We start from the raw sequence: 23,423 nt of genomic DNA, 5'->3' as shown, positions 1-23,423 counted from the left end.
TAACTCGCTTGACGTACAACTGCGCATGCACATTTTTTTGTTGTTTTTTCCGTCATAGTTTTTTTTTAATTAATTGTATTCAGTGCATTTATAGCCTAGTATGTAAAACATTTTCTGTATTTTACGTTAGGAGCATAAATGTATGTATATGTATATTTTGCCTGTTGAAATAAGCTAACTCCAGGTTAAAAATACTTGTTGTTTTATAGTGAGTAGATTTTATACATTACTATGTTCGGATGAACAATTTATGCATTTACTTGCCCATCAAAATAAGCAAACTTCGTCAAGTAACTTTTTCAGTGCACACGTGCAGTGACGCGAGGAACCTCATCTCGACGATGCACCTCATCTCGACAGAACACCGGTCAGAGAACACACAGTCATCAGATGAGGTTGAAGTTTACTTTGAATGAATGGAGTTTGGCATCATGAACACTTAAAGTTGGACAGAAGTTTCTACAAAAATAAAAACAAAATACATGTCATTAGTGCAACTAATCCAAATTATTTTGCTCCAAAATTAACAGTAAATAACAGAGCTGGAGTATTAAATAATTCAACAGAAATACATGCACATTTGAAACTAATAAACATCCAAATGTTACTAAAGTAAATGTAAATAAACCAGATCAGGATTAAATAACAGCTTCTAACTGCATATAAAATATAACTGGGCCCAACAGATCACCTTTGCTAAGATTAGCATTGACCTACCTGGGAGCTAACTCACATACACTCATCTTAAGGACCAACAGAACGATTCACAGTGTATCTCTACCTGCTACTAACAGATACACACACACACCTCAGACACTGATAAAGTTACCCTGAAACATAATGAACTGAAAAAACTCACATCATCAGAGACTTCTGACCAGCTGTGTGACCATCGTGGAGTCGTGCCTAAACTGGAGGTTACCACACATACACCCGAACAACATTCCAAAATAAAGCACAGAAGTGTGTGATGCACCTCAAAATGGGACTTCAAAATAAAAACATGTAATACCAACGTCTTAAGAAGAATTCACAACAGCAAGATTTGAGTAGGGTTAGGGTTATGGATTAAAGGAATACATACGCACACTGCAAAAACTTTTAAATAGTATGGGAGAGGAAGGTGTAAAACTGACCAATCACAGCCCTTGTGGTCTCTGTTGTTTTGACGTGTAGTTTCAATTTTTGGGAGGTGCACGTCAGGCTATGGAGAGCAGCTTGACGAGCGTTCTTTACTGTACTTGACATTTTGAAGTAAAAAAAAAATTTCTCACATTAGAAAACTTTGGTCTTTCTCTGTAAATTAATATCATAACTTTTCCATTGTTATTGCTTCAGCTGAGACAATGATTTATTGATTGACATAACAATAACAATAATAATGTACCTTGTACAGTTCTTCTTAGACTACATAAAATGGCATGAAAAGTATTGTCTACATTTTTAGGTAGGGTAGATGCCTTACTTTACCCATATACATTGGGTAAAGTAAGTATCGAACACATCACCATTTTTTATTGTTAAATATATTTCTAAAGGTGCTACTGAGATGAGATTTTCACCAGATGTCGGTAACAACCCAAGTGATCCATACATACAAAGAAATCAAACCACAGATGCCCATAAATTATGTGTAACAATGTGACAAGTCACAGAGAAAAAGTATTGAACCCGCTTAATGCAATTTATTAAATACGTTGTACAAAAGCCTTTGTTGGTAATGACAACTTCAAGACACCTACTGTATGGTCTGTTCTCTCCTGACCAGGCTCATAGGCCAAACATATCCTTATATTTAGATTCTGCAGGATTTGACCAGCACTCTGACTGTGTTTCCTTTGTGTGTTATCTGCTTCTGAATGTTTGTGGGCTTGAACAAGAGGATCCTGCTGATCAGAATCACTACAGCCACACAGTAACACTTTCTGTCTGATGTGTTTGTGTGTCTCAGGAGTGCTTTGGCGGCAGCTCAGTGTCCGTTCCAGAAATGGAGGGAGTGTTGTGGCTGAAGGATGATGGGAAGAAGTCGTGGAAGAAACGATACTTCCTGCTCAGAGCTTCTGGCATCTACTATGTCCCAAAGGGCAAAGCCAAGGTGTGTATGTGTGGGTGTGTGAAGCCCAAGGCGTGTGTGCGTACTGAGGTGCCAACCATTTTAATTTCATGGTAATCATTGCAGTTTACACACACTATGCGACTATATGTCTTGTGCAGTTATTACGAAATTTGTTAATGTGTATTCACATTTGCAGCCATGTAGGAATTCACTTGAAATGTATTTATATAGCACCAAATCACAACATAAGTCACCCCAAGATGCTTCATAAGGATAAGGTCTAACCTCACCAAACCCCCTGAGCAAGCATGTAAGAGACAGTGGTGAGGGAAACTCCCTCTGGCATTTTATTTATTTATTTATTTATTTATTTTAAAATGGAAGAAACCTCAAGCAGGTCAGATTCAGGCAACTGACCCACTGCTTAGGCGATTCTAACAATACCTGAGATCAAATACAAAGTGCAACTCAGAATTTTCAAACATGTAAAACAAGAATGAAATAAAAAGAAAAGTCCAGTTATCAGTCATTGGAACTGTTCATGTCATACTCCGTGATGACAGAGATGTTGGCAACTGCCAGTAGTGGGCACAGCTAAACAAAAAGTTATTTTCGATAACCAATAATCAGATAACTGAAAAGCTATCTTTTATGACAATGACGGATGAACTGCTAAAAAAATTATCTTTATTACAGATAACCACGTAACCGATAACTTTTAGTATTGATTCAGACACGGCCACATCAGATTACATTGTCGGCTTCTGATAAACCACTTTCACTTTAAGTGCCGAAGGGGCTGTTGGGTAAATTCAAGGATCATAAACTCAAGAACGCACGAAAAATGAATGGAAAAAAAACAAACAAACAAAGACTGTCATCATCTTTCAAAAGCAGTAAAACACAGTATTGGAAGTCACGGTTTATCTCGGTATTATATACACTGTCATTTATGAACTAAAAAGCTGCTGCTTTTTTCACACGCTTCTGCGGCTTAAACAACTGAAATACATCCATTAATGCATTGATTGGCAGAGTAAAAGACACGTAGTAAATATAAATTCTTACCTGTTAGTTTCAGTGGGATTCATCTGAAAAAAATCTTCCTAATCATCCTGAGATTATCCAAAACGGTCTAAACAGTAAAGAAACGTCTGTACACAACTGCGCCGTGAGAGCTCCTCTCCCCCACCAAGTCTTGGTGATACCGTCAGCCACAAAGAAATAAAGTCCATTTTGTTTTTGTGCCGAGCGGACAATAACACTACTTCTTCTTCTTTTGCATCCAACGGCGGATGGCACCAGCTTAAGGTGCATTTACCACCACCTACTAAGCTGGTCAGTGATCGCTGAGATTTTACAAAACCTTAACTTCTGGCAGCCATCGTCATTTGTTTAGATGCATTGAAGTAATCCAGTGTCCTTTAGATATTTAAATCATTCTTTTTGCATGATGTGTGATGGGTTTCGCAACAGATTTCCAGGGGACAAGGGACGAAAACTGTAACGTCCAAAGTGAACCTGAACTACACTACCCACAATGCTCCCTGTGTCGACCGGCCAATCACGTTTTGCGCTTAATGACATCATCAGCAAGCGACAGCCAGTCTGCCGTAAATAAACACACAACAGACAGACTAAAATGTTTTATTTTAGGCTTTATGTCAATCACAACATTTTGACCGTTAAACTTTCCTCACTTTACCAGCAAAAAAAATGTTATCGGACTGAAAGTTTTCGGAGCTAAATTTATTGGAAGATAATTGGTCCAGTGATGGTTTTAAAACTTATCCGAAAAGATAATCCACTAGCAAAAACATTAGCTTTGATAATTATCTGCTATCGGATTAGCTGAACTGTGCCCACCACTGGCAACTGCTCAGCTGCGACCTCTACCAGGGGTTCAACAAGTAAAATCAGACATCACTCCTCTGACAGTACCTCAAACAAAGAAAGTGAGAGTCAGCCAGAACTAATGGCACACAAACCAATTCCAGCAGAGAACCACAGAGGTTACTAATGTGCTTGCTGGTAGCTACCATTTAGCTTCACTAACAGACCCAGAATTTAGATATAATAAGGCTGAGATCTGCTCTATTATTACTGGCAGAAATGAGAAAGACAATGAAAAATGGTTCAGTATAACAGTAAAATGTTAGTCATGTGAAAGGGAAAACAGATGTGTTTTTAATCTCGTCTTGAATGACTCATACTGTTTGATCTCAGCAGGCAGATTGTTCCACAGAACAGGTGCAGGATAAGAGAAAGCTCTGTGGCCTGCTGACTTTTTAACCCTCGGGGAACACAGTAATCCTGCCACCTGAAAACACAGAACATTGGCCAGTACATCTGGTTTAATTTGGTCAGCCAGACAGGGAGGCACTAGACCATGAATGATTTTGTCTGTTAATAACAACACCTTAAAATCTGACCTGACAAGGACAGGAAACCAGTGAATGAAGGCCAAAATCGGTGTAATGTGACCAAACTTTCTGCTCCAGCAGCAGCAGCTTTATGAACAAATTGGATACCTCTAATGCTGCAAGGCAGAGAGTAGAACATTGCAGTAGTCCAGTTTAGAAGAGACAAAGGCATGGATCACAGTCTCTGCATCAGTCATAGATGGGATGGGACGAATCCTCGCAATAGGTGTAGGTCAACGGGCAGTGTGAGATCAAAGGCCACCCCAAGGTTTTTCACTTTATGTAGGGCAATTGAGAAGTTTTAAGTCTGACCCAGAAAAAGTAGGGTGTGGTTCTCCATCTTTTGAAGAAACCAACATTTCTCAACATTGCACCCAGTGAGTCAAAACTGTATGTTGCTCTTGTGAAGTGTTGGTTTCTTAGAAGGCAAAACATGGGGATCCATGCCCTACTTTTTCTGTCAGGCTCAGAACTTCTCAGTTTCCCCTTATAGCTCTGTGACATATTACACAAGAGTCTAGATTATCATCAGCTGTTTAAACTGATGTCTTTGACTTGTAGGACCAATGACCATCATCTCGGTCTTGTCCAAATTTAAAAATAAGAGGTTTCTTGACATCCAGTTTTTCACTGAAGCCAGACAGTTCTCTAAAATCGTAGAGCGCCTGAGATTACCTGCAGTTATCAGCATGTACAACTGAGTGTCATCACCGCAGCAAAGAGTAATCCCAAAACATCACCATTGTATCTATCCAACAGGTGCGAGAAAAGCAGGGGTCCTAAAACTGAGCCAATACTAAACAAAGTAAACTCTGATAATAACAGAATAAATGCAAATAAAATGTACACCACAACAATGCACAAAAATCCCAAATTAAAGAGCGCTTGATGGCGAACTTGATGGCAAGAGCAAAAGTTGAGATGGTGTGGACTGACGACGAAGTCAAAATTCTGTTTTGAGTCACACTGGATTGAAAGTCGACTAAACTACACGACATGACTGTTTGCTGCTCCTTGTAGTTGAAAAGGAGCAGAAGATTTTACTGTAGTGGTGCCAATAACATCATTAGCATCTGTAGCATGAGCACAAGTCTGTAGTCCATTGTTGTTATACAGCTTCTTGCAGTCCGGCTGAAGTTAGAAAGGTTGGGGCTATGACATCATCATTTCACAAAATTTGTATTGATTGTACACATGAAAAGATAAAGATAGCATGTAGTGATTTATCCACTCAGGGACCTGTTTTCAGAAAGTAGCATTTTGGAGCTCCGAAAACGCTCGTTGCGTGTCAATGAAATGCAGATTGTTTCTGTGTGGATGAGCCCTTTATGTTAAACATCTCCAAAGTCCCACAGTTTTCCACATCTTTTCAAACATCCTCCTGCTGTAAACATCCTTGAGGACTGATGGCTTATTTGAGAGAAATAACCCAAATGCTCTGATTTTAAATCAGATTATTAAAAAGACACCACCACCACCCTGGAGCGACGATTCATTTTTCAGGAGGATAATGACCCTAAACACACAGCCAAGATATCAAAGGAGTGGTTTGAGAACAACTCTGTGAATGTCCTTGAGTGGTTCAGCCAGAGCCCAGACCTGAATCTGATTGAACATCTCTGGAGAGATCTGAAAATGGCTGTGTACCAACGCTCCCCATCCAACCTGATGGAGCTTGAGAGGTGCTGCAAAGAGGAATGGGCAAAACTGCCCAAAGATAGGTGCACCAGGTTGTGGCATCATATTCAAGAAGACTTGAGGCTGTAATTGTTGCTAAAGGTGCATCAGTAAAGTTTTGAACAAAGACTGTGAATACTTACATGGGTGTGTACATGTAATTTCTTAGTTTTTTTTTTTTTACTTTAAACAAATTTCCAAAATAAAAAAAAAAATGATGATGATGTCATTGTGGGGTGTTATGAGCAGCCAGTGTTAAAAGTACATCCAATAAGTGTAAACCAGACTGGATAAACTAAGTAACAAATAATAAATGCATACCTAGCAGCACAACCACCTCCTGCTAATTTGACTCTTCCTTAAGCGGCCGACAACACTCAACAGAAAATATTGTCCTGCTGGCCGATGCTACTTCTTGCTTCACTTCGTATGTTTGGATTTGTCCAGCCGAAGTCAATAAGCCAGTAAGCATAGACATCAGTAACAGCTAGCAGTGCTAAGTCCTGTGTCCACACCACAGCTGTCCCTTTGAGATTGTGAGCCTCATGTTGCTTTGTCTTCAAGCCGTCGAGGTCACACTCTTGCATAATTGGATCAATCTGCGCTGCTTTCTCACCGACACAAAAAAATAATAAAACATGGACATCAAGTGTTGTCAACAATGGGACCCAAAATTTGACTGAACAAAAAAAATGGATGTTAATGAAACATTGCAGTCAATTTTTTCGATATGTGGTATGGAGTATTTGTGGTAATAAAGAATTATCATTATTTTAAAAATTAAAATGTGTTTCTGGTAAATCTATGATCAGTTTTTCTCAAAATGGCCAGCATCCGTCGATGCCCCAGCTTTAGGATATGACATCACTGAAGGTTGACGTGTGTGTGCGTGCGTGCACATGTGCGTTTATGGGGTTGACATTCTGTGTGTGTGCGTGTCTGTGCGTGCGTGCGCGCGCATGTGCATGCGTGGGATTGACATTCTGTGTGTGTGTGTGTGTGTGTGTGTGTGTGTGTGTGTGTGTGTGTGTGTGTGTGTGTGTGTGTGTGTGTGTGCATGCGGTTGACATTCTGTGTGTGTGTGCATATGTGCAGGCTTCCAGAGACCTGGTGTGTTTCCTTCAGCTGGATCACGTTAACATTTACCATGGCCAGAACTACAAAAACAAGTACAAGGCTCCCACTGACTACTGCATGGTACTCAAGGTACACACGCTCCCAACAAGTCGCCATCTAGTGGTTAGACCCAGTAACAACACCTGAATAATACTATCTTGACAGAATTTCAGTCAGCACATTTTTAATAGTGGTCTTAAATGCAGTTGGATTATGAAGACTGCCACTGATGCCTCATAGTAAGAAGGCCCTGGCTTCAGATCTGACCTGGTCCTTTCTGGGTGGAGTGTTCATGATCTTCCCCATATATATATATATATATATATGTATATGTGTGTGTGTGTGTGTGTGTGTGTGTGTGTGTGTGTGTGTGTGTGTGTGTGTGTGTGTGTGTGTGTGTGTGTGTGTGTGTGTGTGTGTGTCAAAGTATAAACTGTGTTTTGATAGAATTGGAGATTCTACTAGTAGAGTTTCCGATGATTACAAGTTCTTACTTTCTCACTGTGATCACTTCACCATGATGTGGCTCTAATGTGAAGTTGATTTTCACATTCCACAGTAAGGTAGTGCTGTCATTCTATGTCTAGATAGCATCTTGTCATGATAATGAATGGCTTGGTAGATTGCAGTCTCTACTAGTAGAATCTCCAATTCTACCAAATCGCAGACTCTACTTTGACATGTATATATCTCTCTGTGTGTGTGTGTGTGTGTGTGTGTGTGTGTGTGTGTGTGTGTGTGTGTGTGTGTGTGTGTGTGTGTGTGTGTGTGTGTGTGTGTGTGTGTGTGTGTAGCACCCTCAGATTCAGAAGAAATCTCAGTACATCAAATATCTCTGCTGTGATGATGTCAGAACCCTCCACCAATGGATCAACAGCATCCGCGTTGCCAAGGTAACAGCTTATGTTGTCCAAAAATACCATCCGTTTCTCCTCTTCCATATACTGCAGTGTGTTGTTGGACCATGCGGTGCACTTCCTGCACTACATCATGCGGTGCACTCTGTGTGCTCTGTGAATTACAGTGTGTGTGTCACATTTCATGCGTGACACTCTGTGTGTTGCACTCTGTGCTATTCACGCTGTGCAGTATGCTCCATGCATTATACTCCATGTATTACACTTTGTGCATGATATTGTGTGCAGTACAAACAGTGCATTACACACTATCTATTACATTCAGTGCGTTGTATACAGTGTGTTACACTCTATGCATGACGCACTGTGTGTTATATTCAGTGCGTTATACACAGTGTAATACACAGTGTGTTACACTGTACATTCCACACCGTCTGGTCCATTCTGTGTTGCACAATCCCTGCATTCTTTTGAATCTGCACCAAAAACATCTACAATTATTGCTTGAAGACATGCACTTATGCTATGTTTGATAACTTTGCCACATGCTTAAGCCAATGACAAACATTCAGGATCCCATGATATTTTCAATCCCACGATATCAAGCTTGAGTTGATGGAGCAGCAGAGAAGGATGTGAAGTACTTTATTATTATTATTATTATTATTATTATTATTATTATTATTATGATTAACTGAGAAACAGAATATCAGTCATACAAAAGACACATAAATGTATGAAAGTATGTAGGAAACTCAGTAATAAGAGACCAAATTAATTGGTTTAATTATTTCTTGGAACACTTTGCCTCTGAGCTGCTGCTCACATCCAACAACAGACCAAAATCTGGATAAAAAGGTTTTTAGTGCCGATCTCTGTGTCTGTCAGTACGGGAAGCAGCTCTACATCAACTTCCTGGAAGCCATGAGGAGGACGGAAGCAGCATATGATTGGTCATCTCTGTCATCTTCATCCATCAAGTCAGGATCCAGTTCCTCAAGCCTTCCAGGTTTGTCCAGCGACCTTAAAGTCAGACTTTGATTTATTCACACTGATGTGAACTACAGAGCTTCTTAGGGCCCCATTATTCAGGACGGTATCATTTGTGAGTCCGTTGTGCTTTCTAAAACTTTGCTCAGATGCAGAAGGGACGCGAAAACACCTTTCGGTGTGATTGCTTCAGCGCCACTTGTGCATCGTTGTTGTCTCCGGTGGAGTTGGGGCGCTGCAGATTATGATTTTTTTTTTTCCACGTTTTCCTTGTTTATGGACATATATGCTCATGTGGAGCAGAGTTTGCCATGGTCTAAAAGCATGCCATCATATTTCCTTACTGTTTGTGCACCGGCAGATGAAAGAATTCTAAGAGAGAGAGAGACAGAGAGAGAGTGATGCCAGACAAACTAGCTTAATATTAAATGATTAATTTTCCACACTTTGTTTTGTATTTATCGTGTGTTTGTGTGTGTGTGTCTGTGTGTGTGTGTGTTTCTCCGTGATTCACACGGGTGGTGTCAGCAAATTCAGCAGAAAAATGACATCATTGGATAATGAACATCTTTCACTGGACTTTCTTTGGCTAGAAAACAACTGACAGTCATGAAAAATAGAAACAGACTTTAAAAAAACATTGCAAGGACTGAAAGAACATCACATGACTCCTATCCAGTTCAGAAAACTGATTTTGTCTTCTTTCGACTGGAGCACTACACGGTGCCGTGTGGTGCTCCAGTCGAAAGAAGACTCAAACTCTGAATTATACAAAACATGGAAAAAGGACAAAGCTGATGGTATGTCCACATAAACTCAATGTACCTACTTATATATTAAAAGATTCCACGCAAGGTGTTTTCAGGTTGTTACAGGTTGTATCATAACAGTAATTGGGGCCCAGATTACCTTATCAGCTGCAAGTCCAACGTGTCTGACATGATGTGTGCTTTCAGTGACAGCTAAGCTGCATGTCTGAAAAATATAAGACAAAGCTCGCTGCCTGATCTCTGCTCAAAGTTATGAATACGCACAAAACTGTCTGACAAACTCTGCAGGCATCAGCTGACAAGGAACTCATTTTGCACTTCATAACAGTGCTTTATATAATGAACTTCATTCGTAAAGATCATGACACACAGCCCCGATCATTCAGCGTCCGTTGGGCGGTCATGGCATAGTCTGTGCAACATTTGTGTTGTCCAACCTTGGAGACTCTTCTACATTTGTCAGGTGCAGCTTCATACTTCACGACGACCGTCGAGACCATGGCATGTATTGCGAAACCATCGAGCGTGCCTCGTATGTGTGCTCTGCATTTCTATGGCATCCTGTGAGATGCTCACACAAGGGACACAGAACATACTCCACCCCTGTGTAATAAAGAATTCATTCAAAGTACTTCACACAAATTGACAGACACAGGAACTCAATGAAAAAAGAATAAAAATAAAACATTTCTAGTTTTGTGAAAGAATGAGCCAGCTTTTTGATTGTTGGCCTGACAAATCAGACATTTTTAGTTTAGTCCTCAACATTAGCATCAGTGATGTTGTCGTGTTTAAAACACATGACGACAAAGTATCTGTATTATAATAGCCAAGTGGCCTCTGTTTGCGTGTATGGCTTCGATCACGCAGAAACTGGGAACAGCTGACATTTTCCGTTTGATATGCTTATGTATTTTGAGTCAAGGTCTAGGTCTAATATTTTTGAAGAAGCTATGGATATTAGTTAACACTGCTAATTACATTCTGAACTAACATGCCATTCCAGCAGGGAGTGGTAAAACATCTTTATATTAAAAGCATGAGTACATGCATGATTTTATTTAGTAAGTTCAATGTAAGTACGTAGTATAATTATAAATGTGTTTAAGATACTTGGATGACACAAGAAAGTGAAAACACTTATTTCTATTGTGGTCCATTTAAAAATCAAATGACAAAATAGAAGTAATAAAATATAATAATAATAATAATAATAGTCCTGATAATAATGATAATAATAATAGTGTGTATATATGATAACGAGAACCTAAACCATTTCTGAATACATTAAGACAGTAAATTAACATGAAAAATGACATAATTAACAGGAAATAAAAGGGTTGAGCTCCTCTTCTAAAAACTGTTTGTCAGGATTGTGGGGCTTGGTTTGGTATTGTATTGGTTTAATCATGTATTGTATTGTTTTGTTTGTTGTATTTTGTTTTCTTTTTATCTGTTCTCTTTGTATCACTGTGGTTTTGTTTATCTTTTGCCTCGGTTTTGGTGTCACCTCTCTCTCTTGTCTTTCACATGGGTCTTTGGTGGTGGGTGGTTCTTTCCCTGTTGCCATGCCCCTCTCTGGAATTTTCCTGCACACCTGTTCTCAATCAACCACTCATCAGTGGCTGTATTTAAATCCCTTGGTTTCCTCATTTCCCCGCCAGATCATTGTGCCTTGTGCCTTCACTTCCAGACCCTTTCCTTGCTCTGTTCTTGACCCGTTTTTGTCTGGCTGTGTTTTTTGACTTCCTGCTTGTTTTTTGGACCATGCCTAAGCCCTGTGTTTCTGATACTGTTGCTGATTTTGGAGTGCCTAACCGTGTACCAGTAAATCCTTTTAACCGTATCTCTTTGGTGTCTGAGCTCTGCATTTGCGCCCAGCCCACCCTCCTTTCCAGCCATGATATTGTTGAGGTCTAAGGTTCTAAAAACATTCTGGACTCACACGCCATTCCAACTGATGATACAAGTTTTATAAACATTTTATAAATATTTTATAAGCACTACCCAATCTAGAGCCTGTGTATCCTCACGGGAAACACACTAGTTGTATTTATAAATACATAAATACATATTGACTCACCATCATCTTTTTTTTTGTTAAATTATTATAATTATCCAGATCTTGTGATCCACAGAACTCCGTGTGGGTTGAGTTGAGACGTTTTCAGAAAGAGCAGAAATCAACTTGTAATTTTACTGCACTCTTGATACTTGTTTTGTATCACTGAAATGGTTTTAGAAAATTGTATGTATATTTTATGGCTGTGATTTATTTCCCAGTCATAGGAAGTGCTGTATAAAGGGTGTTAATCTTGTCGCTATTATGTCAAAATGACTGTCCTTCATTTTTCTGTCTATATTTGATGCTTGCTGCTCAGGGCATGTATGGAAAAAAAAAAAAAAAATATATATATATATATACACTCAACAAAAATAGAAACGCAACACTTTTGGTTTTGCTCCCATTTTGTATGAGATGAACTCAAAGATCTAAAACTTTTTCCACATACACAGTATCACCATTTCGCTCAAATATTGTTCACAAACCAGTCTAAATCTGTGATAGTGAGCACTTCTCCTGTGCTGAGATAATCCATCCCACCTCACAGGTGTGCCATATCAAGATGCTGATTAGACACCATGATTAGTGCACAGGTGTGCCTTAGACTGTCCACAATAAAAGGCCACTCTGAAACACATCTCCTTTGCATAGAGTTGATCAGGTTGTCAATTGTGGCCTGTGGAATGTTGGTCCACTCCTCTTCAATGGCTGTGCGAAGTTTCTGGATATTGGCAGGAACTGGTACACGCTGTCGTATACGCCACTCCAGAGCATCCCAAACATGCTCAATGGGTGACATGTCCGGTGAGTATGCCGGCCATGTAAGAACTGGGACACTTTCAGCTTCCAAGAATTGTGTACAGATCCTTGCAACATGGGGCCGTGCATTATCCTGCTGCAACATGAGGTGATGTTCTTGGATGTATGGCACAACAGTGGGCCTCAGGATCTCGTCACGGTATCTCTGTGCATTCAAAATGCCATCAATAAAATGCACCTGTGTTCTTCGTCCATAACAGACGCCTGCCCATACCATAACACCACCGCCACCATGGGCCACTCGATCCACAACATTGACATCAGAAAACCGCTCACCCACACGACGCCACACACGCTGTCTGCCATCTGCCCTGAACAGTGTGAACCGGGATTCATCCGTGAAGAGAACACCTCTCCAACGTGCCAAACGCCAGCCAATCTGAGCATTTGCCCACTCAAGTCGGTTACGACGATGAACTGGAGTCAGGTCGAGACCCCGATGAGGACGACGAGCATGCAGATGAGCTTCCCTGAGACGGTTTCTGACAGTTTGTGCAGAAATTCTTTGGTTATGCAAACCGATTGTTTCAGCAGCTGTCCGAGTGGCTGGTCTCAGACGATGTTGGAGGTGAACATGCTGGTTGTGGAGGTCCTGGGCTGGTGTGGTTACACGTGTTCTGCGGTTGTGAGGCTGGTTGGATGTACTGCCAAATTCTCTGAAACGCCTTTGGAGATGGCTTATGGTAGAGAAATGAACATTCAATACACAAGCAACAGCTCTGGTTGACATTCCTGCTGTCAGCATGCCAATTGCACGCTCCCTCAAATCTTGCAACATCTGTGGCATTGTGCTGTGTGATAAAACTGCACCTTTCAGAGTGGCCTTTTATTGTGGGCAGTCTAAGGCACACCTGTGCACTAATCATGGTGTCTAATCAGCATCTTGATATGGCACACCTGTGAGGTGGGATGGATTATCTCAGCAAAGGAGAAGTGCTCACTATCACAGATTTAGACTGGTTTGTGAACAATATTTGAGGGAAATGGTAATATTGTGTATGTGGAAAAAGTTTTAGATCTTTGAGTTCATCTCATACAAAATGGGAGCAAAACCAAAAGTGTTGCGTTTATATTTTTGTTGAGTGTATATATATATATATATATATATATATATATATATATATATATATATATATATAGGTCACCATGTCTATTCTGGTGAGGGCCAGAGTACATTCCACTTAACACACATTTAATATTAAGCTAGTTTGTCCGGCATCGGTCTCTCTCTCTCTAGAGAGAGAGAGAGAGAGAGAGAGAGAGAAGAGTTTTAAAGATTGTTTTTTGTTTTGTTTTTTGCTTTTGTTTCCATCCTCAGAGTCCCAGTCCAACCACTCCAGCCAGTCTGACAGTGGTGTTTCAGAAATGACATCTTCGAGCCACGCTCGCTCCCAGAGTGTCGTCAGCTCCATCTTTTCAGAGGCCTGGAGGAGAGGAACTCAAGGAGAGGTGAGCATGCAAACATATCCCACATACTGTAAACTATTCACCTTAATGCAAACCAAAACCCAGCATTCTTTGTGATTGGTAAGTTTCATACAGTGGCATTCAGAATAATAGTAGTGCTATGTGACTAAAAAGATTAATCCAGGTTTTGAGTATATTTCTTATTGTCACATGGGAAACAAGGTACCAGTAGATTCAGTAGATTCTGATAAATCCAACTAGACCGAGCATTCATGAGATGCACACTCTTAAGGCTATGAAATTGGGCTATTAGTAAAAAAAAGTAGAAAAGGGGGTGTTCACAATAATAGTAGCATCTGCTTTTGATGCTACAAACTCAAAACTATTATGTTTAAACTGCTTTTTTAGCAATCCTGTGAATCACTAAACTAGTATTTAGTTGTATAACCACAATTTTTCATGATTTCTTCACATCTGCGAGGGATTGATTTTGTTGGTTTGGAACCAAGATTTTGCCCGTTTACTAGTGTGCTTGGGGTCATTGTCTTGTTGAAACACCTATTTCAAGGGCATGTCCTCTTCAGCATAAGGCAACATGACCTCTTCAAGTATTTTGACATTTCCAAACTGATCCATGATACCTCGTATGCGATATATAGGCCCAACACCATAGTAGGAGAAGCATGCCCATATCATGATGCTTGCACCACCATGCTTCACTGTCTTCACTGTGAACTGTGGCTTGAATTCAGAGATTGGGGGTCGTCTCACAAACTGTCTGCGGCCCTTGGACCCAAAAAGAACAATTTTCCTCTCATCAGTCCACAAAATATTCCTCCATTTCTCTTTAGGCCAGTTGATGTGTTCTTTGGCAAATTGTAACCTCTTCTGCACATGTCTTTTATTTCACCGAGGGGCTTTGTGGGGGATTCTTGTAAATAAATTAGCTTCACACAGGCATCTTCTAACTGTCACAGCGTTTACAGGCAACTCCAGATTGTCTTTGATCATCCTGGAGCTGATCAATGGGTGAGCCTTTGCCATTCTGGTTATTCTTCTATCCATTTTGATGGTTGTTTTCCGTTTTCTTCCACGCGTCTCTGGTTTTTTGTCCATTTTAAAGCATTGGAGATCATTGTAGATGAACAGCATATAATTTTTTGCACCTGCGTATAAGTTTTCTCCTCTTCAATCAACTTTTTAATCAAACTACGCTGTTCTTATGAACAGTGTCTGGAACATCCCATTTTCCTCAGGCTTTCAAAGAGAAAAGCATGTTCAACAGGTGCTGGCTTCATCCTTAAGTAGGGGACACCTGATTCACACCTGTTTGTTCCACAAAATTGACGAACTCACTGACTGAATGCCACACTAATATTATTGTGAACACCCCCTTTTCTACTTTTTTTTTACTAATAGCCCAATTTCATAGCCTTAAGAGTGTGCATATCATGAATGCTTGGTCTTGTTGGATTTGTGAGAATCTACTGAATCTACTGGTACCTTGTTTCCCATGTAACAATAAGAAATATACTCAAAACCTGGATTCATTTTTTTAGTCACATAGCACTACTATTATTCTGAACAATACTGTATGTGACCAAATTGTGTATCTTTGACACAGAAAGATGGAACTACACACTTTATTTGGAATCCAGTACACAGGAAAGTGTGGGGTTGGCACAGTGTTCGAAATAAAACCCCGAGTAGACTTCACGCTGAACCCCTCCAAAAATTAAGATGGGCCCAAATGTGTAGGTAGTTGTGAAACAGGAGAGGATGTTATTTATTAGTTCTATACATGAGTCACACAAGCATGTGTTCATAGAATATTCAGAGTGAATTTCAGCCAAGGTTTAGAACCAGTTCATGGAACGAAAACCAAACTGGGAACAAAAACAAAACTAGAATCTTTATATATATTTTTTTATGTTCCAGAACAGAGTAAAAGTAAGTCCCTTCAGCTGCTCCCTTGTTTTTTCACTCAGGGTCACCACATGCATGTTGATTTGGCACAATTTTTTACACAGGATGCCCCTCCTGACGCAGTTCCACATTACATACAGAAAATGTGGCAGGAGTGGAGTTTGAACCAGCACCTTTCCGCACTGAAACCAAGTGCACTAACTACTTGGCCACCACCACTCCATTCCAGAACAGAATCATTCATTTAAAACAATGGTAACCGGTTAATATCATTTTTTTTTTTTCTTGAAAAGGTTTCCTTTTACAGTGAACCGGTGAGGTTAATTTTCTCCTGTTGTTCACTCAATGCATGGAGAGAGCAGAGAGAAACTTACCAATATCACGAGCAGGCAGTCAAGAGGCCTACGCCATGTCCCAGTCTCAGTTATAATCATAAGAGGTAAATATTGTAGGCTGACAATCTTAAATATAATGCAATATAATATATATATATATACACACACACAGTTGTATGCAAAAGTTTGGACACCCCTGATAATTTTCATGATTTTCCTTTATAAATCATTGGTTGTCTGGATCAGAAATTTCAGTTAAATATATCATATAGCAGATGAACACACTGATATGGTTTGGTAAGCTCACTGACCCTTGACCTCCTTACACAGACAAATCCAATCATTAGAAAGGGTATTTAAAGTGGCTATTTGCAAATGTTTCCCCTCTTTGGATCTCTTCGAATGAGTGGCAACATGGGAGCCTCTAAACAACTCTCAAATGACCTGAAAACAAAGATTGTTCAACATCATGATTTACGGGAAGGATACAAAATGCTATCTCAAAGTTGTCAGTTTTCACTGTGAGGAACATAGTGAGGAAATGGAAGACTGCAGGCACAGTACTAGTTAAGGCCCGAAGTGGCAGGCCAAGAAAAATCTCAGATAAGAATGGATGATGAAAACAGTCATAGTCAACCCACAGACCTGCTCCAAAGACCTACATCATGATCTTGCTGCAGATAGTGTCTGTGTGCATCATTCAACTATACAGTGCACTTTGCACAAAGAGATGCTGTATGATGCTGTAATATGGAGGAAGCCTTTTCTGCGTACACGCCACAAACAGAGTCACTTGAGGTATGCTAAAGCACATTTGGACAAGCCAGCTTCATTTTGGAATAAGGTGCTGTGGACTGATGAAACTAAAATTGAGTTATTTGGACATAACAAGGAGCGGTATGCATGGCTGAAAAAGAACACCGCATTCCAAGAAAAACACTTAAAGTAAAATTTGGAGGTGGTTCCATCATGCTGTGGGGCTGTTTGGCCTGTGCAGGTACTAAGAATCTTGTTAAAGTTGAGGGTCACATGGATTCCAGTCAATATCAGCAGATTCTTGAGAACAATTTTCATGAATCAGTGACAAAGTTGAAGTTGCACCGGGGCTGGATCTTTCAACAAGACAACAACCCTAAACACTGCTCAAAATCTACTTAGGCATTCATGCAGAGGAACAAGTACAACGTTCTGGAATGGCCATCTCAGTCCCCAGACCTGAATATTATTGAAAATCTGTGGTGTGATTTTAAGCGGGCTGTCCATGCTCTGAAACCAACAAACCAGAGATGTTTTGGAAAGATGAATGGTCCAAAATACCTTCAGCCAGAATCCAGACCCTCATTGGAAGCTGTAGGAAGCGTTTAGAGGCTGTTATTTCTGCAAAAGGAGGATTTACTAAATATTGATGTATTTATTCTGTTGGGGTGCCCAAATTTATGCACCTGCCTAATTTTGTTTAAATCATTGCACGCTTTCTGTAAATCCTATAAACTTCATTTCACTTCTCAAATATCACTGTTTTTGTCTGCTATATGATATATTTAACTGAAATTGATGATCCAAACAACCAATGATTTATAAAGGAAAATCATGGAAATCATCATAGTCCATTGGCTGATGGGGTCCCTTATGCGGCCCCCACAGGTTTACTTCCTGGGTATTTTCTAGTAGCCATGGGTTTCCTCTTCAGCAAAAATGTTAACACTGAAAAAGCTTGTTCCCGAGGCACTTACTTCAAGCATTTTTAATGTTGCGTGACACAAATTTTTTACACATGTTTTGGGGGTAGGGGGAACAGATGTGTTAATATCAATGATTTATACAGGAAAATCATGTAAATCATCAAGGGGGCCCAAACTTTTACATACAACTGTGTGTGTGTGTGTGTGTGTGTCTGTCTATATATATATATATATATATATATATATATATATATATATATATATATCACAGTGCACAGCTACAACATCTGATGAGACAGAGGAGTAGCTGGGTCAGGAAAAACCCCATAGAGCCCAGGGCCTCCATGTGGCACAACCAGCTCTCCCAAATCTCACCCGAGGAAAGGTTCGAATCAAGTGGCCACAGGCCTGTAAGATGACAGCATGGGAGCAGTTTGATGAGAACGTCGACAAGGTGCTTGAAGCGTCTGCAAAAGGTGATGTTGCTGCTTTCTTCCACCTGCGAAATATAGCGAAGATTCATCCCATCCTGTCTATGGCTGATGCTGAGACCCTGATCCATGCATTTATCTCTTCTAGATTGAACTACTGCAATGTTCTATTTTCTGGTTTACCACAGTCTAGCATTAGGGGTCTCCAATTGGTTCAAAATGCTGCAGCCAGACTTTTGACACAAAGCAGAAAGTACAACCACATTACACCCATTTTGGCATCTCTTCACTGGCTTCCTGTCCCAGTGAGATCAGATTTTAAGGTTCTGCTACTAACCTATAAAATTATTCATGGACTGGCACCTCCCTACCTAGCTGACCTAATTAAACCTTACGTTCCGGCCCGGGCTTTACATTCTCAGGGTGCAGGACTACTTTGTGTCCCTAAGGTGAAAAAGAAGTCTGCGGGTCACAGAGCTTTCTCTTATCATGCCCCTGTTCTGTGGAATGATCTCCCTGCATCAATAAAACAGTCAGATTCTGTGGAGATTTTCAAGTCCAGACTGAAGACACACTTATTTTCCCTTTCATATGGCTAGCATACTGGTACAGTTTTGTTTTACGCTTTTTACTCTTTGAATTAATTTATTAGCAATTGGAGCGGGCTGCGGCCTCAAATTTACCTAAACTCTGGGTCTTTTAGTGAAGTTTCGGGCTAGTGGCCGGCGGTCACCTTAGTATTTCTCTGTTTTTCTTGTTGTTTAATGCTGGCAAATTATACTGTATTTATTGTCTTTCTGATGCTTGATTCTGTTTTTTCTCTCTGTTTAAGGTGCAGCTCCATCCAGAGATGGGAGTTGTATTTGTGTTGGCGATCCTCCTGTCCTGTGCACCAATAGCATTTCTTGTATATTCGTCCGTGAATTGTTCTGTGAATTGTTCTGTAATTTATGTTTGTAGTATGGCCCAAGCAGAGCGTCACCCCTTTGAGTCTGGTCTGCTTGAGGTTTTTTCCTCAGAGGGAGTTTTTCCTTACTGCTGTTGCTCTGGGGGTTGGTAAGGTTAGGTGAGGCAGCTCTGTTGGATTTGATGCTATATAAATGAAAATAAATTGAAAAAATTGAAATTGAAATGTTGATCAGAGTCTGCAGGCAATGATGACCATTATCATGAGCCTAGCCCAGGAGAGGTTCGGTGCAGAGGAGAAGAAAGCTGCTTGGACGCCTTACACCATGAACCAGGGGACAGTCAAGATTTGCAAGATCCGACAAGTGCTGAAGCCTCTCAAGAGGCAGTACAAGGAAGCCAGGCTTGACCGGCAGCGTGGCAATGGAGAGTGGCCTGGAAGTGGCCAGGTCATGTGACTGCAACTCCTCTTTCGGGGATCCAACCACCAATCAGGGCCTTTATGGATGACCTGACAGTCACCACGGAGGCTGTACCAGGAAGTAGATGGATCTTGCAAGGGCTGGAAACTCTTATTCAGTGGGCGCAAGAGTACAGTAAATTACTGTGCAGATATCAGGAGCATATTGACCCAGTGCAAACTTGCTGACAGTCATCGCTTTTAACCTCACGTAACCCCCAGCAGAAATGCAACAAGATATTAACGTGTCCAGAGCGTTTGAAATCAATAATATTATAAAATATAGGTATTTCTAAGTTATTTATAACAAATGGTTTTTGCATGTAGCCCATTGGGTTCCAAATCAAAATCAAATAATTTTTTATGAACTGCTTTCAGAAGCATGTAAAAAAAAAATGTAAAAATTGAAATCATAGTCAAGACACAGCACATAGCACAATCAAACCAACAGCTCACTGTATGTCACAGAAAAATTGATCAAATAAGCTTAAAACAAATTCATCACTTATTATGATCAAAAAATGTTTTACGTCTCGATTTGAAAATTTTCCACCAGGTTTGTTTGTCTGATATCATGAAGCTGGAACTTTTTGATCACAGGCTCCACAACCTGCTGACTTCTTCTTTACCTTGAGAACACAGAACAGAACTGAGCCATGAGACCACAAGGCACATGGCGGCATATAAGGCTAAAGTCAGTTCAGTTAAGGAGGAGCACAACCACTCAGTAATTGGTATGTTAGCAAAACCTTGAGATCTGTCAGTACTCGAGACATATGATCAAATCTCTTGTGTTCTGAATCACTTGAAGACTTCTAAGGATACCACATTGCAACTGTTCATGCTTGAAAATTTAAAAGCATGAAAGTCGGAAATCTAATGTAAAATTGGTCAACAATTGTGGTCCCTCCCTCCACATATGACTGTGTCTTGGACTGGCACATCTGCAGAGCCAGTCTAAGACACAGTCATAGATTTGGTCTAATCATTGCAATTTTACATCAATGATTGTTCCCGGTGTCGCCAACTGAACGGCTGCCCTGCCTTCACTGTGTATGTGTCATTTCGAAGCATGAGCGGCAATACACCTGTTGCCTTGTGTCTGCTTAAAACTGCACTCCAGTCATCATCTAACTCAGCGACAGATATCTGAAGCTTTTGTACAACAGTTATTTCCGTATGAAACACTTTGGGTGGAGAGAGTCTGACTCTCTGAGTTGGCTCAGCCTAGCTGGCTGTCTAATAAATCGTGTGAAAGTGTTGAATCATTAAATGATTGGAAGGATTGATGACCATCAGAATTCAAAAATAGAATATTAGATGGCATGAGAAATTGTGAGCTACTTCTTACTGACATGTCTTGGAAGCGTCTCAACACTTTAGTGACTCTGGAATGTCTTAATAGGTTTAGGAACTCTTCAGACACCGATTTTAAGATCTTTGGTGATGGGTTTGAAGCCTTTGGAGTTGAGGTTTTTGATAGTAACATTTCTGACATTTTCACCTCTCGTGGTTCTCACTGAAAATGCAAACAAAACAATCAGGCCCTCTTTGTGCAGTAAAACCATCATCCATTAGTTATTTCAGGTCATGTGAACACGGATAAGTAAGCACCAACTGATGCTAAGGTCACATTAGCTACAGATGAGGGTGACAAGCAGTTGGCTTTGTCGCTTGATGGACGTTCCCGCAGCGTGCACACAAACATCTCCGTAAGATGTCTTGTAAATCACCTCTTACGTGTTATCTGGGTACAAAAACAGCTTTTTTTTAGCATTAGAAGTGCTTATTCTTCGCTAGCTTTTAGAAAATAGATGAGAAACAGATTTATACCAAAACAGTTCTTTTGAATAGAATAGAATGCCCTTTACTGTCATTATACAAAATGTACAGTGAGATTGGAGAGAGCTTCTCCTTTTTGCAAACAGATAATGTAAAAAAAAAAGTATATAGTTACTGTATAAGTACAAAGTCCTACAGTCATTTAAGATGATTGTATTGCATGGGACAAATAAATATTGAGGTAGTATTTAAAGCGGAGCAGCAGCAGCAGTGACACTGATACTGCTGCAGCTGTGAACTTTTTCATCCAAACAGAGACAGCTGGCTGAGGCTGCCACCACCATCATTCATCAGGAGCCGGTGGAGATAGTGGAGGAATATAAATACCTCAGGACACTCTTTGACAACTCATTGAGGTTCTCCCCCTAACACAGATGAATTGCTCAAGAAATGTCACCGGAGACAGTAGCCCCTTAGAAAGTTGAAATCTCACTACATTCTCACTACATTTTATTATGCATTCATTGAAAATGTAATCACCTTCTCTTTCACTTGCTGGTTCCACTCCATCACCCTGCAAAACAGAAATTGTCTGCTGCATGTGGCCAAGGTTTGCTCTAAAATCATTGGGCAACCTGGTTCGGTCTCTCACCTCTTTATGTGATCAACTGACTAAAAACTGCTTGCTTAAATATTACGACTCCACCCATGTGCTTTCTTCAGTGTTTAAGTGGCTCCCTGTAGGATGCAGACTTTGTTGTCCAGGCTGTCAGACTCAGAGGAGAAAGATGACCTTTATCCCCAGGGCTGTCCAGCAACTAAACGCTGAATTTTAACCCCCTCATGGCTTGAAACTGATGTTTGAAGCACATTTTAATAGCACTTTATCTAAAATCATGTTATAATCCAGCACGTATAACCTTTTTAGCTGTTGAATGTGGTTGCATGGTCTGTGTATTGTTGATGGTTGTGTACTGTGTGTATGTTATTTATTTATTTTTAAAGTCTTCCAAGCTACTGTCATGCCTTTTTAAAATTGCCCCTCGGCGATATATAAACTGATTTGATTGACATATATTGCACATTGTACCTTCTATTGATGGCTGAAGACGTTGCATGTGAGAGTTCAGGGTGGTGATGGCTCTCGGAAAGAAACTGTGTTTTAGTCCGTGTGTCCTTGTTTTGATGCACCTGTAGTGCCTGCCAGAGGGCAACAGGTCAAACAGCTGGGAGCCGGGATGTGAACTGTCCTTGAAGATGTTCTGAACTCTGCTGAGGCAAAGGGTGGTGTAGATGTCTATCAGGGAGGTGAGAGAGCAGCCAACAACTCTCTGTGCTGCTTTCACTGTCCTCTGAAGCCTCGCTCCGTCTGCCAGAGTTCAGCTCCCGTACCGTGTGGAAACACGTCAGCAGACTTTTGATGGATGAGTGGTAGAAGAACAGCAGAAGTTTCCTGTCCTGATTGTTCTTCCTGAGGTATCCCAGGAAGTGCAGACACTGCTGGGCCTTCTTAATGACAGCTCAGATGATGTCTGTCCAGGAGAGGTCATTGGAGTGTATTCCACCATCTTGGATTATGTTGTTGGAGCGAACAACAAGCTGACGTCACGCTGCCTTTTCACTCTGATTGGCAGTTACCGTGTGGCATCGCTCAGTATTCGCATAAAATAGACTTCAAGTCTGCTTTGGCCCCACCTAGCTGGCAGCAGAATGATTGTTTA

The 23,423-nt window shown here is 40.5% G+C and overlaps 1 protein-coding gene and 1 long non-coding RNA gene across 5 annotated transcripts in view; one reads left to right on the top strand and one right to left on the bottom strand.

The window, feature by feature from the left end:
* raph1a (Ras association (RalGDS/AF-6) and pleckstrin homology domains 1a) overlaps nt 1-23,423 on the top strand; it is a 356,622-nt gene that overhangs the window by 319,628 nt on the left and 13,571 nt on the right. For all 4 annotated transcript variants that reach the window (XM_034185831.1, XM_034185830.1, XM_034185828.1 and 1 more), the window contains 5 exons: nt 1,952-2,095; nt 7,252-7,362; nt 8,067-8,165; nt 9,018-9,138; nt 14,092-14,222. In XM_034185831.1, coding sequence (XP_034041722.1) covers nt 1,952-2,095; nt 7,252-7,362; nt 8,067-8,165; nt 9,018-9,138; nt 14,092-14,222 — 606 coding nt within the window. The remainder of the gene's footprint in view (nt 1-1,951; nt 2,096-7,251; nt 7,363-8,066; nt 8,166-9,017; nt 9,139-14,091; nt 14,223-23,423) is intronic.
* Nucleotides 17,488-23,388, bottom strand: LOC117524101. The gene is made up of 3 exons (XR_004564712.1): nt 23,268-23,388; nt 17,884-17,887; nt 17,488-17,497 (listed from the first exon to the last, which is right to left on the bottom strand). It is a non-coding gene; the product is annotated as an uncharacterized LOC117524101 (long non-coding RNA).

The sequence above is a fragment of the Thalassophryne amazonica genome, chromosome 14 (assembly GCF_902500255.1).
Source record: "Thalassophryne amazonica chromosome 14, fThaAma1.1, whole genome shotgun sequence".
Classification (NCBI taxonomy): Eukaryota; Metazoa; Chordata; class Actinopteri; order Batrachoidiformes; family Batrachoididae; genus Thalassophryne; species Thalassophryne amazonica.
Note: the sequence above shows the minus strand (reverse complement) of the source record. Positions and strands in the feature narration are given on the sequence as shown.